Consider the following 17,066-nt stretch of genomic DNA (forward strand, 5'->3'; position numbering starts at 1 on the left):
TCACTCGTCATCTTCAGGCTGGTGCTTTCGGCTTCTTGTTACTGGAACAGAGCAGAATCTGGTGTTTGAGTTCCTATAAATACTGTTGAGGGGTGTGGTGTATAGCCTCCAACGTTCTGGGCAGAGAGGAAGTTCCTAGATTAGTGTGCCTCTTCTTCTTTTGTTCCTTAATTACTTGAGGGATATCTTGAGTGATTTCATGAGTTATATTCTGAATACCACTGGGTGGGTCATTAAGTGTAGATTAGTTGCTAAAGCTTTTGTGTCTTGACCTCTTGAGCTTGTGAAGAGTTTTTCTGAGAAGATGGCTGTGCTGCATTTAGTTGTGCTCTGGCTTGGCTTCGTGTATAGGGGCGAGCTGTGGTTTTGTGCCTTGTGCCAGCCAGATCTGTGTAGGGATTGCAGGGGGGTGCAGCATCCGGAGGTGCCACTATAGTTTGGCTACTGGATGGAGTCTGTAATATGTCTGTGGAGAGGGTCTGGGTTTGGGTCTGGTGTGGTTGATTGGTGACGGTGTTCTGTGTGCCTCTGGTTCTGGTGTCGGTTTTTGTCGGTGTTTCTCTATCTCGATGGCTTCCATGATTATTCTCTTGTGGTGATGTTCCATGTTAAAGAGCAATTTGGAATCTGCAAAATTAATTTTGGAACATCACCACAAGAGAATAATCATGGAAGCCATCGAGATAGAGAAACACCCTCACAACATGAACAAGCGTGACGACACGTCCCGCCTGCCAGACATCTGGAAATTAGCCCTCCCCACAAAAACCGACACCAGAACCAGAGGCACACAGAACACCGTCACCAATCAACCACACCAGACCCAAACCCAGACCCTCTCCACAGACATATTACAGACTCCATCCAGTAGCCAAACTATAGTGGCACCTCCGGATGCTGCACCCCCCTGCAATCCCTACACAGATCTGGCTGGCACAAGGCACAAAACCACAGCTCGCCCCTATACACGAAGCCAAGCCAGAGCACAACTAAATGCAGCACAGCCATCTTCTCAGAAAAACTCTTCACAAGCTCAAGAGGTCAAGACACAAAAGCTTTAGCAACTAATCTACACTTAATGACCCACCCAGTGGTATTCAGAATATCACTCATGAAATCACTCAAGATATCCCTCAAGTAATTAAGGAACAAAAGAAGAAGAGGCACACTAATCTAGGAACTTCCTCTCTGCCCAGAACGTTGGAGGCTATACACCACACCCCTCAACAGTATTTATAGGAACTCAAACACCAGATTCTGCTCTGTTCCAGTAACAAGAAGCCGAAAGCACCAGCCTGAAGATGACGAGTGAGACCTCGTCGAAACGTCGCACAGACACCCCGACTCTTACACGGGAAGACACCCGAAGACACCAAAACCTGCATATATATATATATATATATATCCCTCCAGAAAAAAAGGTCATTCAAGACAGAGGAGCACTAACTCATTTAACATATGTGCCATATTTATTCTGGAAACACTATTGTTACTTTGCCTCAACAGCTTGTTACCACAGATAAACCATTTTGCTGTGGCTGCAAGTCAACATTTAAGGAGCTCAGAAAGAGGCAGGAATACATTGTTACAATGGGCTATGTTCACTATGAATCTAGTACAACTATCCCTCATATATTCTTTAGAATTAAATCTATTGTATTTGAGCAGGGGAATGTGATTTCTAATCTGGTCATGTCTGGGGTGCAGGAGAATATATTTGGATGCAGAAGCTGCAATCCAACAGTTCCAAGGCAAAGGAGGAGATTTCTATGATAGAAGAAAAGAGGTATGATAGAATAGTTGCTTAAATGGTCAGACCACCTTTTGAGAAAGGGTATACAAAATACATTAATAATAATAATAATATTAATTTATTATTTATACCCCACCCATCTGTACCTTAAATGACAAGGTTTCAACCAAAGCATAATCTTATTTTTGTGACTGTATTTTTTTGTAACTGTAGTTTTTAAATCGTTTTTCATGGTGTATTTAAATTCTTGTAACCTGCCCTGGGACCTTAAGGAGAAGGGTAGTTAATAAAAGCACCAGCATGCTTAAGGTATCTAAACTGAAGCATTATGGAGCCTAGAACTAGTATTTAGACCATCTAAGGAGGCCAATTCTAAAACAGTCAGGAAAGAAACCATCCCCTCAAAGAGCACCAACAGAGGGATTGATTGCCTTTAAGTGAAAAGAGATTCCCTTTGCTTTTGGGAGAATAGCTGAAACAGTTAATCTTTGCCAAGTCTTAAGCAGGTCCTATTCATGCCACCAGTTGTGGTTTTTTTTAAATCCATGCTTACACATGCACATACAGATTCACCTTTCTTTGTTAGGCAATAATGTTTATAACATCATGTTGTAGAAAGGACTACTAGACAGAAGAGTTCAATTTGGCACGCTTGTATAGCTGTGGAAGCACAAAGCGACAAGACCAGCAGCATGAACAGTTACAGAAGGACTCTGCCATGTGGCACAGAACCAACTCTGCTGGCTGGTCTACACCTCACTGCCCTGAACAAGGCAGGGGATTAAAGTGTTGGTTGCTGCCAGAGCACGGCTGTGCACCAGGCTTTCCTTGCCTGGCAGACAGTCTACTTGGAGTCATTGCCAGCTTACAGAATGTCCAGCAGCCTTCAGGCTGTTCCTTTCTACAAAAGCAACACTGCTATGGCAAAGCAAATATCAAAAGTGGGTGCTTCAAAACTAGGACGTAAATACATGCTAGCATAGTTTAAAAAGAAGACAAAAGAGGTTCCACTAGTATCATGAATAGTAATTTTTTACATCCAGAATTGGGGGGAGAACTAAGCAAGACAATAAAGTAGTACACTTACTATTTTCCCTATTAATTCTGAAGAGCAACAACAAGGTCCAAATGCATTGTAGAAGCTAGAGAACCTAAACCATGCTTAAGAGGGACTATCCTTGTTCAAAAAGAGTTTCTCTGTAGCAATATGAGGAAAAAGTTCTCAAATGCATGATCAATGAACACTGAAGGCTCAACATCAAATCACCAAGTGTAGTTTCTGTAGCCTATATCACTCCTCCAAACGACCCTTAGTCCCTCCTGCCTCCTGCCATTTTCTTCCTTGACATCCATTATCTTAGCCCTTGGCAGGAATTATGAAGTATAACAAATGCAGTATTTTTCCAATTAGCAGATCTACACTAAGGGTTGTAGGCAAACTAATTTCTACTCAGAGTAGACCCACCGAAATTAGCGTACTTAAGTTGGTCACATCCATTAATTCCAATAGGTCTACTCAACTTCTAACTAATGGTGAATACAGTTCTAAGCATGCAAGCAGCAAATATTTGTAACGAAGGAGCACCATGGCAGGAATGAACATGCAGGCACCTAGGATTTGAAATATTTTTTCAAGCCTGTCTAATATAATTTCACTTTCGGCGTGAGACTGGAACAGACAAATTGGTATCAAGCAAAGGTTTACAGGTTCCCCTAGATATCTGAGAGCAACAGACTTCACTGGGTCCCCCTCCCCGCCCCTTTCCAGTTGCCCTGAAGCATAAAAACAACAAACACAAAAGAGGCATTCCCTCTCTCTCTCTCTCTTTCCAAACACACACACACACACGTCTATATGTATACGTATATATATTTATATATACATACAGTGGTACCTTGGGTTAAGTACTTAATTCGTTCCGGAGGTCCGTTCTTAACCTGAAACTGTTCTTAACTGAAGCACCACTTTAGCTAATGGGGCCTCCAGCTGTTGCCACGCCGCCGGAGCACGATTTCTGTTCTCATCCTGAAGCAAAGTTCTTAACCTGAGGTACTACTTATGGGTTAGCGGAGTCTGTAACCTGAAGCGTATGTAACCTGAAGCGCCTGTAACCCAAGGTACCACTGTACTGCATCTGCTTCCAGAGTGCACATTTCTACTAAAAGAATATTCCTATGTTTTGACATTCTCCTCTTCTATACAATACTGTATGCATAAATCTATGTAGCTTTGCATGTTCTTTGTTATAGTCTTAATATTTTGCACACAAAAAAGAGCAAAAAAATCTGAGGTAAACGCTACAAAAGGCCCAAGAAGGAATTTATATTGAGTACTGCATGGCAAGCCAACAATTTAGCTTGCTAGTCATTTTCATAATGGTACTACAGTCCACAAACAATGAATCAGGTATTCTAGATGCAAGGTTCTGCTACAGTGACTGGGCTAAACAGTGTAGCTCGCAACAAAGGAAGTAGTACTCTGAAAATGAAAAGAATTCACAATATTCCCGATATACAGGCTAGATACATGCATCTTTTTTGATACCACATCAATAAAGAGATTGGGAAGATTCAGAGGAGCAAAGAGGTTGATTAAAGAGTCTATAGAATGCTGGACAAATGATATAAGTAGATGAAACCAAGTAGGTTTGGCACACAAAAGAAGCAGTTTGAGATGGCAGGGGGAGATGTGAAATCTGATCTTCAATTATTTAAAAGGCTGCCATGAAGATCAATGTTTGCTGGTACTATCAGTGGCCCTAGAGTGTGTACAGAAAAGTAGATTTAATATAAATTATTAGTAACTGCTTTCAGAACCGGGCAATGTAACAGGTTGCCTAGCAATCTCATCCACTGAAGATATTTTAAGTAGCAACTAGGTAAACAATGGGGATGAAACAGAAATGTTGCAATGCCAAGGACTGAATTAGGGAGACCTTGAGTTTCCTCAAACTCGTAAGAATAGTCTTTAATTCTCAACTTATTATACTAGAATCTACATAGTATCTGGGATGCGGGTGGCACTGTGGCTTAAACCACAGAGCCTAGGACTTGCCGATCAGAAGGTCGGCGGTTCGAATCCCCGTGACGGGGTGAGCTCCCATTGCTTGGCCCCTGCTCCTGCCAACCTAGCAGTTTGAAAGCACGTCAAAGTGCAAGTAGATAAATAGGAACCGCTCCGGCGGGAAGGTAAATGGCGTTTCCGTGCGCTGCTCTGGTTCGCCAGAAGCGGCTTAGTCATGCTGGCCACATGACCCGGAAGCTGTACGCCGGCTCCCTCGGCTAATAAAGCGAGATGAGCGCTGCAACCCCAGAGTCAGCCATGACTGGACCTAATGGTCAGGGGTCCCTTTACCTTACATAGTATCTGGCTACTTTATTCCGGCCTGAAAGAGTACCAACTACTCTGGAGACTGATACCTTTGATATGCCACATCTCAAAATCTTCACATATTACTGTAACTTCTGGGAAATGTTTCTGAAAACTGAATTGACATCACTGCTGATTCTCAAGATTCCTAGACAGAGGAATGTTAATTTCAAACACCATTAAACCACAGGCAAGGCAACCAGAGAACAGATGAGAGAAACTGAAATAGAATGTTCATTAATGTTGATTAATAAAGTTCACAAGTTCACATTTATCAACAAATTATTCTATGTGAACTCAAAGCAAAGCTTGATTATAGACTAATGTCTGTTCTTTAATGGGAGCGAATATTTAATTATTTGTACAGGACATAGCTAAGGGGAACTGCCCTGCGAGTGGTAGTTACACATAACTCAAGTCACCTTTCAAATTGCCAGAAGCAAATCAATTCATCAGAATTACAGCACATTTACTTGTACATGGAAACAGATAAAAATATGCCTAGACTGAGGCATGAATGGAATGTGCTATTTGAATTAATGAATCATACGGCTTTAATTTTTTGTAGGTGTAGATCTAACTGCCCCAGCACCAATGCAGATGTGTTATTCCATATACATCTTCCAATTCTCTCATCTCCTTTTACCACTTTACAATTGCTGCAGATGTATACATTGAAGTGATTGTATCTCAGTAATATCACTGACCAACGGGGGTGAAATACAGATCACTATCCCGACACTTACTAATTGCTATGCTTATCCTATGAATCAGTTGTTTATATTCAGAACCCCCATGTCAAGGAATGCAGCTCCACCTAAGCTTGTGATCACTGCAACTATGCTCTCAGGCATGAAACTTAAAGAAGTGCACTGCCATAAATGTATTTCCTTTTGCTTCTTCATAGTGGAGATGGGGATCAATGCTGAACATGTTCAGCAACTAGCCATTTTCTGATCCATTGTCTTACTTTGTCCAGCTTCTGAGATACTTCACACTAACCAGTAAGCCCCTGCCCAATGGTTCATGCGCACATAGGATTTTCTCATTTTCTTGAACCGTGAAACATTATGCTACATGTACAGCCAACTTCTGTGTTAACAGGAACCACTCTCACTCCAGATTGCAACCCAGTAACCAAGAGATATATGTTGCCATACAACCTGACTTCTTTTCCCCACCCCTTGATGCATGCCCCAGTGAAGACAGTGATACACAACAGCTATAATGGAGCACATGGCTATCAGCTGTGACAAAGCCTCATGCATGCTAAAGAGGGATGCCAACATTAATGTGTGGAACCAAACACACACAACCCTTTTGAAAGTTAAATTCTTTTTTTACCACATATTGCTAAGAATGTGAAAGGCTACCAGTGGGGTGTGTGTGTGTGTGTGTGTGTGTGTGTGTGTGTGTCAAATAAAGTCACTTCGTATTATATATTTGGCCTATAAGCTACCAGATCTGGTCATTCCTGTGACAACACAAACGGCTTTTGAAGCTGCTTCGGATTCACTATATAGTGGTACCTCAGGTTAAGAACGTAATTTGTTCTGAAGGTCCGTTCTTAACCTGAAACTGTTCTTAACCTGAAGCACTACTTTAGCTAATGGGGCCTCCCGCTGCTGCCGCGCCGCCACCACACAATTTCCATTCTCATCCTGAAGCAAAGTTCTTAACCCGAGGTACTATTTCTGGGTTAGCAGAGTCTGTAACCTGAAGCGTAACCCAAGGTACCACTGTATAGTACAGGAGCTGCTATACAAGTCAAAGAGCCACTTGGCCACATGAAACTAGTTACATGGTTATTTGGGTCCTGACTAGATCTTTCTTATCATTTATTCTTCTCAGTAACCATTGATTTTGCCTCTCTCCTCTCTTGACCCCTTCCACTAGGGTCTCCATCCTTCCAATGGTACCTAAGTAGTGTATGTTGTACAGACACACTTGCACTCTACAACCACCATGACTGCTGGACAATCAGTTCTCTCATTATAGTCATGACTCATGACCCTGGACAAAATCTCATCAATAAATTTTAGTATGAAAATACTTACATGTCTGGCAGTCATATAATTGGTACATTTGCATATACAAGTCATTGAACAAGGAAGCTATCATTTATATACTGACATTTTAAAGCATACTTTTAAATAGGAAATGAAGCAGACAATCAAGGCTCAAAGCAGAAGGGTGTCTTCTAAAGTAATTTGTACTGCCTATGTTAGTGTACAAACATAGCTTATTTTTGTTTCTTGTGACATTCATTCTATTATTTATTTTATTTTAAAGTGAGACACCCTGGAAGGAAACCAGTCTTCAGGAAATGTTCGCAGCCATAGCATCACAATGATTCTAGCCTTTAACGTGGTTAATTATGGAACACATTTTAGCATTTTAAGTGTTCCTCTCCAGGCCTCTCATAACAATTGACAGACAATTTCTCATACCTCTGGAGTGTTCTCCCTTGTTGCTTAAAAGAGGAATAAGTGGCAGCTAGCAGGACTGTACCCCATTGTCACAAATGAAAGGATCTAACAGAAACATTAGTGGAACAGGAAAGAAGCGGTCCCTGTTTGTTCCTACTCTTTTTCTCTTTCCAAAATGAAATATATATTGTTTAGCCCTACAGCATGTCACACACAAATACTAACAAGACAAAAAGTACATTTCAAGCCACATCTATGCGGAGCTAAACCTTCCACTATAGCCATCAAAATTCTAATTTCTCTTTAATTGTTCAAATAACAGTATCAAATATAAAGAAAAGCCTCAAGTAACTGCTGGAGAACTTCAACCAGAACTATTCCTATCAGACTAAATTCAAGAAAATTCTTTTCCTTTTAAAAGAGTATAAAAACGCAATCCAAGTATATCCCCCTATTTAATAAAATAAAACCAAGGAATTAAATGATGTACCTATCACTCATATCTATTTACTTATATAATTTTTCCTTCTACTAATTCATTTTGGGTGGCCTTGCTCTTCCAAGCAAAAGGAGATTAAAAGAAAGGCAAATTAATCCTAAATTAATTTAGAGAGTGCTCCTAAATTTAAAAAAGGGACGGGTTGTACTTCTACAAACCTCACTACTAGAGGGAGTAACAGCTGAATATATCATGGATCTGAATTTACTATGACTAGATGTTTATAAGTTTAACATTAAGGGTAGTAGCTCAGCTCTACTCAGAACAGATTCATTGAAATTAATGGACCTAAGTTAGCCATATCCATTAATTTCAAGGGGCCTACTCTGAGTGAGAATAGCATTAGATTTCACCCTAAATTTAAGTAGACAGCAAAGAATAAGAGTGGGTGATACATAATCCTCAAGCTAGGTAATGTGTAGTGAGACTACCAATACAGTTGTACCTTGGTTGACGAACGCCTTGCGAGTTGAACGTTTTGGCTCCCGAATGCCACAAACCCAGAAGTGAGTCGAACAGACTTCCGGAAGATTCCGTTTGACTTCCGAGGTACCACTGTATATAGGTTCTCTCTTTACATTTGAAAAGATTATAAGACTAGAGATCCAGAAATAAAGCATAGTATAGCCTACATCATGGGTAGGCAAAGGTAAGGCCTGGGGGCCAGATCCGGCCAATCACCTTCTAAATCCAGCCCGCGGATGGTCCAGGAATCAGTGTGTTTTTACATGAGTAGAATGTGTCATTTTATTTAAAATTCATCCCTGGGTTATTTGTGGGGCCTGCCTGGTGTTTTTACATGAGTAGAATGTGTGCTTTTATTTAAAATGCATCTCTGGGTTATTTGTGGGGCACAGGACAGTGGACCAGCCCCTGCTGAAAAAGTTTGCTGACCCTTGGCCTACATGATTTGTGAAGCCACATTTTCCCCCAGGAGCCAACTACTGTTCCAAGTTACAAGGTATAATTCCATACAGAACACAAATGAAACACAAGAATTATCTACTGATATCCAATAACATTTCTAGTATTTCCTGAAAAAGGTTGCTTGGACAGGCCCAATCTACAGCTGGTATAGAAAACAAGTCAATTTACTCCTTCAAATATTTGACTGGTAAAGTAACATAGCATCAGTTTCTTTCATACAATTCTGTTCACTATTAAGTTTGTTAACGAGGTTGAAACAATGCAACTAAATTTTAAGCTGCTATTATCAAGAACTGGACAAACAAAGTGATGCAAATAGAATTGAATAATGCAAATACAGTGGTACCTCGGGTTACAAACTTACCGTAATTCGTTCCAGAGGTCCATTCTTAACCTGAAACCTTTCTTAACCTGAGGCTCACGTTCGCTAATGGGCCTCCTGCCGGCGCCACCGCGCAATTTCTGTTCTCATCCTGGGGCAAACTTCTCATCCCAAGGTACTACTTCCGGGTTAGCGGAGTTTGTAACCCAAAGCATTTGTAACCCAAGGTACCACTGTACAGTTGAATGGCAACAATATTCAAGAATCAAATAGTTCTTCTTGGGTTTCATTCAGAAGTCATGGGTTAGCCTAAACATGGAGTTGCCAAAGTAGTACATATGTACTCCATGGACCCTTGAGGACTTCCCCTAGTGCCCATTAAGCCTCTAATTCTCTCTCCATTACTTTTACCTCCATAATGAGGTACAAAGGGTGGTTACTTCCCCATTTCCATCCCTGAAAAGCACATGGAGATAAAGGTGCAGAAGAATGGTTCTCTTTCTCACTTCTTCAGTTCATTTCAAGACTCAGATCAGTACCTGAGTAAATGAGAAAAAGTGAAAGAAGGAAGTAGGAGTGAAGGGAGAAAAATGAAGCAAGAAGGCCAAAGGTGGAGTACAGTAGAAGTCAAGAGAGAAGTGCCAAAGAACATAGAAAGATGGTGTGTGAGAGTATGCATCAAATCTAATAAAACTGGTCCTATTGAAAATGCATAATTTCCCACAAGTTCCCACCCCCACCGCCCACATCCAATCACAGATCACGTCTATCTCCATTGAAAATCATGGATATTATGCTTTCCAGCACTGCCATGGTGCAAAAACAGATTAGAGACACAGATCCTTATGAATCCTCACAATTTTTACAAGGGCTCTCTTTAATACCATCACCAAATCATGTCACCTCTGTGGGCACAGGTGGGATCTGCAATTTGTTGGAGCTTCTATTGTCATCCTATGTAAAATTCATGAAAATCCATCCTGCTCTTCTGTGTTTTTATTTTTGACTATGCAGTGCAAACATGCAAGCTTTAATTTGATGGTAGTGTTTGGAGATTCTGTTTAAAACCTTGCAAATTCAAGAGGAAAGAGGAAAATTCTACTGGAACTAGTTTTTTACCCATACTCATGGAAAAGCAAAGAGTGTGTATGCATTCTCTTTTTCTCTGTTGGGAAGGGACGCGAGAAACAACCAGACTGAGGAGTATCCAGGGCACTCTTAAAATCCAAGTGTGCCCATGGGTCCAAAAAGGTTGTCAATCTGTGGACAATCAAAAATGTTGTTTAAAATGAAAGCTAACCACGGAGAGACAGAACATTTGAGGCAGAAGTTAAGAGCTTTTAAAATACGATACCTGTTCCTGAATAAAACTTTCACTAAGGAGAAAGGAGCACTTATTTATGCCTTTACTATCAGACAAGAGTATGTTGCAACTAAAAAAAGGTAGATTGCTACCTCCATACGGGTACAGTGCTACCTCGGGTTACAAACGCTTTGGGTTACAAACTCCGCTAACCCATAAGTAGTAACTCAGGTTACAAACTTTGCCCCAGGATGAGAACAGAAATCGTGCACCGGCGGCATGGTGGCAGCAGGAGGCCCCATTAGCTAAAGTGGTACCTCAGGTTAAGAATGGACCTCCGGAACGAATTAAGTCTGTAACCCGAGGTACCAGTGTATTTGACAGTTGTCAGGCGCTCAGATGCTCCATCAAATAATAGGTAAACAATCAAGTGGCATTTTAACCTTATTTTTCATCAGCTGCAGAAATACAAGAAACCAAAACATCCTGCAGTGCTGAGAGTACAAAGCACACAATAAGCCTCCCCAGGAATTATTTCTTTACACTATCAGGGACAGTGTCACATCTGTCATAAGCAGATTACCAAAACTCACCACCCATTCCAGAATGAGAACAGACATGTCCTGCAAGTTATAGGCAGATTTGACAAATTAACTCAACTTGCTCATTTCCAGTCAGTTCTATTTACGTCACTCTTCTGATAACAAAGCGATTCAGAAACAAGTCTTCAGAATCCTTAAGATATGAAGATGTACCAACAGCAACGTAAGCCTCAAAAATCTGCACTGGTAGAAAATAAATTCCCAATGCGATATTTGAGGATTCAAAATATATTAGCCATTTCTTATTAAACTTTGGTGCCAATTCATTCCCTTCCAGTAAACTCGCAAACCATCAGATACCTACCATTTGGCCAAATATTTCCCTAACCCCCCCCCCATTACATTCCTACTGCACTTACAACAAAACTGAACATGTTAGTTTCCTGCTCTTGACTTCAGATAGTCAGATTTTTAGCCTTATTGTGAACTGTAAAGGCTAGCCAAATTCAATAATAAAACAAGAATTATATACAGGCAACTCCCCTTTTATGCAGGGCTTGCGTTCCGAGGCACCACGCACATCCATGGGACATATATAAGCCCATCCCACCCCCTTCTGGTGTTAAAAATGGCACACGTCAGTAGTCGCACAAGTGCCAAACACGTGCAAATGTGGAGTTGCTTGTGTATGTTTCTCTCTCTCTCTGTGTGTCTGTGTGTGTGATCTAACAAGAAAGCATGTATAATACAGCTGCCTCACACATTTCAAGATGGAAGCACACGAGAGGAAGTGGGCCCACCTCTTGCACTCCAGTGAGGAAAAGGAACTGAAGTCCTAAAAAGCACAGAATACCATCACACCACCAACCAGCTAAGCATGACTATACAGCTACTGTGAAAATCACTTGTCAAGTAAAGAGAAAGAAAAGCAACATGGAAATAGCTGGAAGCTAGGCAAGAAGGTGGAGCACTGTGAGAGAAGAAGCAAGTATATGCATGTGTATCATGTACAGAATGAAGAAGTAGCAATGGTAGCAAAGGAGTGTTCTTTGACAGGTGTAGGTAAAAGAACACAGCCATTGTTACAATAGCTTCTGCAGAATCAAATTCTGTTGAAAGTAGCAATGTTTGTTTCCATTTTAAATGAATGCTTTAGAATCATTCAGAATTGTGGTTCTGACCTCAATCAGTTTTTGTCATTTTTAAGTAATTACAAAATAAACCATGTACACAACAGTACACATACCAATTAATTTCATTTAAAACCATTTCAGGTTTGGCATAATTTAATATAACACTTTGTTTTGCTGTTGTAAAGTCAAAATCATAGTCTACATATACAAAGCTGCTGATATTCATGTCATTTTGTAGTGCAGTTTAGCTATGCACATTTCCCTATAGTAAATACCAGTTACAGCCATGATTTATTCTGGCTTATGCAAGTCCCCTCCACAACCTCTGCAACAGAACTACTACTCTTGTCTCATAAGGATATATCCATAACTAATCCAAAATAATATTTATAATATGCAGTTAAACTGTGCAATACCAATGTCAATAAAAATCTAAATTCTGCATAGAGCCAAGGTGCCACAACAGGTCTGAGGAAGGGGTTGTTAAAAGAAACAGGCCTAGCTTCTAAACAAGCCTTGTAGATTTTATATTGATAGTTCATCTAACATTCAGGCCACTGAATTACAGTAGCTGTTATGTGCTTTTAGTTAGGCAATCCTTTCACTTCTAAAACTTGTAAAATCATACCAATCTTACTATGTTAGATACACCAAATGTCCACTTAGCAATTCTTGTTAATTTCTAATTAAATATTACTGGCCCAGAACACATATGAAATAAAACCGTCTTGATTGAGACCTGAGCAGTTTCCAGATTCTCAAGCTACAAATAACTCTCAATTTACGTGCGTTTAACTTGTGCACATTCAGTTTCACGTGCTTGGCAGAAATAATTTTAAAAATTAAAAAGGGGATGGAAGTCAGAAACAAAATACTGTGGCAATCCCACCCACTATAGCACCTAATGTGTTTTGACGATTTTGGCTTTATACAAAATCCTTGGAAAGTAACCCCTGCATAAGTTGAGTGTCACCTGCACTCAACTCTTGTCTTGCAAAGAAGATTATTAAAAATTCTATTCCGTTGCAGTTTTTATTAGTAACTTGCAGTAGTACAAAAATTAATGCGGAAAACAGCCTTCTTTCTCTGTAATAAAAACATGAGTTAAGAATTTAAGACCAAAGCTGCATTAACTGGTGGCAGCAGAGGAGAATAATGGAAAGGAAAAGTAGCAACATAGTACAGAAACAGCCTTTCAAAATCCAAGGCAATAAGCAATGTTGGCAGTCCAGTAGGGAAGCAAAAATTGACACTTTCTGCCCCCTGCAGTTTGTATTGATATCTGGATTTTTAAGATGCAAAGCCTGGAAAGAAATAAAACAGGGAAGCAGATATCAAAAAATCAAATGATACAATCTTTCAGTTATTTATTGGATAGTCCATAGAGTAAAATGTAATTTCGAAAGGCTGTGTTCCTTTGACAAGGACTGTTTTTAATTACTGAATCTTATAGCATCAATACTGCTGGAGACAGATGTTGGCAATTGTATGTTTCCTTTCCCATCACTGAATCTTCAGTGCCTGACTTCAACCATCTCAGCACCCATTTACACTATTTTTCCTTTCCATTTTTGCATACCAAGTAGAATAAAGCAGTAGAAGTCTCTCCTACGAAGAATGGCCTCCAAAATAAACATCTACTGACTCCAACACTGCAGCATCCTTCTAGAGAACAGGTTAGCTATCAGGCTACTTGAGCAGAAAATGCTTCCTCTTCATCAAATGCATACGTATTTTATCCCTCCACCCCACATGATGAAATTATGGGTGTAATCAACAAAAGGCAGCCTTCCCTGAAATTCCAAAAGTTTGGCTTTAGTGCCCAAGCTTACAAATGAAGAAAACTATTAAATTATGACAGTTTTAAAAAGAAAAACCTCAAATTAAATATTGTGCAAGATCTCTAAAACCGCCATTAACATTGTTCTCTGCCTCCAACATTATAGTAAGAACCATTATTGTATTACTTCCCTCAACAGGGTCAAAGTACTTCAAAAATTATTAGTGTAAAGAAACGTGGTAAGATTTAGAAACTCATTCTTTTGAACCATCCCAAAAGGTACAAAGCATTGCCTGGCCGAATCCTAAATGCAATTATCTGAATCTGCAGCACAATGAGAGGTAGAAAAACTGGTAGAAGAACTGTAGCCCTTTGAAAGGCAAGCAAATATTCATATCTATGAATTTTACCTATATGAATTATGATTTTTTCCTATATAAAAGAACTAGCAAAAAGTGGTGTGGGCTAATATATTTTCCCCTGTGATGCTAGCTTTCTATCTTCAGGAAAGGGTTGGGGGGGCATGCAAAACTACCCCCTCCCCACAAAAACCTGCAGTCTGAAGTGGTCCAGTCTACTCTATCATCCCATTCTGCTGCATATGTAGACCAAGTCTTGGTAATTTGCAGGCAGGTTTTAGGGCCTAATTGTGCATAAAAACAACAAACTCCCAAAATGCAAAATCTACAAACAGCTAAGTAATCATTAGGTATGAAACACACACTTGTAGTAGCTGTTATTTTCATGAAAAAAGCAGGTACACTGATACTCCTTGCATCATCAACCCAAGAGAAATGCCTGCCTCACTGACACCAAATCAGAAACAGTAACCACCTAACCTTCCCATATATCCCCTCAAATAGTCCTCCATATAACACTACACAAATCTAACATATGTCATTCTCATGTAAGCCACTGGCATAAATCACTATATTCAGTTGACATAACAAAAATTAACTCAAGCACATCAGAATCTGAAATTTGCTCATTCCTGACACATAGATGTTTGGCACTGATTTGACATCTAGAATTTATAAAAAATCGTATTTTTCCAGTTGTTTATGTTTTGTACCATTGGTTTACTAATTGTGTTGTTTCTCAGTTTGCAAAACTTGATTTCATCAACCTCTACATGAGGTACTATGAGTAAGACCCACTCAGAAAGCTGTTGGAGACTAGTGGAGAGGGAAAGAAGGAAGGGGGCACATAGGTAAGAGAGAAATGTTTACAGAACTGAATTATCAGGAAAGCAACAGAGATAGTTTTTCTTCATTGTAGTTATTTACTTTGAATTCCCTCTAGACTAACTATGCAGTGAAATTAAATGTGACCGAAGCACTTCCCATCTCTGTGTATAAATTCCATTTTCCCTCACATATACCTTTGGTCGCCCCTAACACACTCAGATGCTGTCCCATATGATTTTTAAGATTATTATTTTTTAAAAAAATTCACATGCATCAATGGTGTGCAGAATCATTTCCACCTATTGTGTCCTTGGAAACAGGACTTGCTTCCTCTGCCTGCCTAGGAACTCCAAGTCCAGTCACAGCTTCTACCCCAATAACTTGCTCAAACCGCAGGGCGACCTCTCCACGCCCCTCCGACTCCCCCAACCCCACCCCTTCCTCTTCCCTTCTGCAGCCTACACCCACCCACCTTTCCGACCCCCTCCAAACCATCCTTCATAAGTAACTCAGCTCGATAGAGCCACTCGCTGGGGGCAAGGATTACAGAAAGCCACTTCCCCCTTTTTCGGTGTTCCTCCACTTAACTTTTTAAAAAGGCAGCTATTTCCGTGTCAAACACAGCCCACGACTGAGAGGGGCAGTCTGAAGAAAATGCTTCAGCAATGCCTCCCCTACCCGCACACACACACAAGGGGGGGGGGAGCCCACAAGTGCACAAAAGCAGGCCGGACATGCTATTTTGCCCTGTCTGGGCAGCTCTCACTTCTCCCTCCCTCCTGCTCTATCCCTCCCCTTCCCAGGCGTGCTCTGCAGTTGTCCGATTCCGGGAAACCCTCACGCCCTCCGACACCCACAACAGGAAAGGAGGCGGCGGCTGCTTCGGCCACCCCCATATTTCAAAGCCTCGACGTCTGGGGACAGGGAGCCCCATCAGCATTCTTTCTCCTGCTCTCCCCACGGCCGAATAAAAGCGGGTTTAGGGGCAGGGCAGGCAGGGCAGAAATTTTTGACAAGCGATGCGGGACTGATCCCGTGGGGGGAAGAGCTAAAGGCATATTTTGGAAATGGGGAGGGGGGTTTAGAAGGAGGAATCCTGCCCCCCAGCGGGGAATCGCGGCAACCGAGAATTAAAGGGAGAATCTGCCTGGACCGCTCCGTGCCGAGCCTGCCCCGCTTTTGCTGCTGGGGGTCCGCATGGCCATTTGCGCGCCCGTCGCTCTTTCCACACACACACCCCTACCCCAAATCCGCTTATTGCCCCCTTACCTTTCGCTTCCTGGTCTCGGCCGACCCGCTCCACACGAAGCACTGGTAGATCACCCTCAGGTTCTGCTTCCAGTTCTCCACCTTGAAGCCGGTCACATGGCAGCACCCGGCGGCCGGCGGACTCATGTCAGACCCCCCCACATCAATCCGCCCGCCCCGCCGGCACGGCTTCTGCTAGGCTGCGGGAGGAGCAGGAAGAAGCAGACGAAGGGGGGGGGAGGTTGAGGCGGGGGAATCCCAAATCGGAGCTGGGTGGGAGCGAAGACCGGGAAGGGGAGCCGGGACGGGAGGGAGGGATATTGTCGGGGTGGTGGGGACGACAGGGAGGGGAAGGAGGGGGGTCTCCTCAGTCCGCCGCTGGCTGCTGGCTCCTTCGTCGCTGAGGGGGGCGACTGCGGGCCGCCACCCCCCTCAGGGCTGCTGCGCGGCCTCCGCCGCCCCCGCCGACTGCAGTGGTGGCGGTGCGCGGAGGGGGAGGGGAGCGGGCGGCGTGAGGCGGAGGGGGGGGAGGGGAGCGGCTCCTCTTCTTCCTCCTCCTCCTCCTCCTCGGAT

General features: G+C 41.9%; 1 protein-coding gene across 2 annotated transcripts in view; it reads right to left on the bottom strand.

Moving 5' to 3' along the window:
* USP22 (ubiquitin specific peptidase 22) overlaps positions 1-16,685 on the bottom strand; it is a 102,319-nt gene extending 85,634 nt beyond the window's left edge. The window contains exon 1 of one of the 2 annotated variants that reach the window (XM_082199777.1): positions 16,515-16,685. In XM_082199777.1, coding sequence (XP_082055903.1) covers positions 16,515-16,640 — 126 coding nt within the window. In that variant the 5' untranslated portion in view covers positions 16,641-16,685. The remainder of the gene's footprint in view (positions 1-16,514) is intronic. The other variant, XM_082199776.1, reaches the window with a different exon arrangement.
* Between the last annotated feature and the right edge of the window lie 381 nt (positions 16,686-17,066).

Source organism: Podarcis vaucheri (genome assembly GCF_965113315.1).
Source record: "Podarcis vaucheri genome assembly, chromosome: 14".
Taxonomy (NCBI): Eukaryota; Metazoa; Chordata; class Lepidosauria; order Squamata; family Lacertidae; genus Podarcis; species Podarcis vaucheri.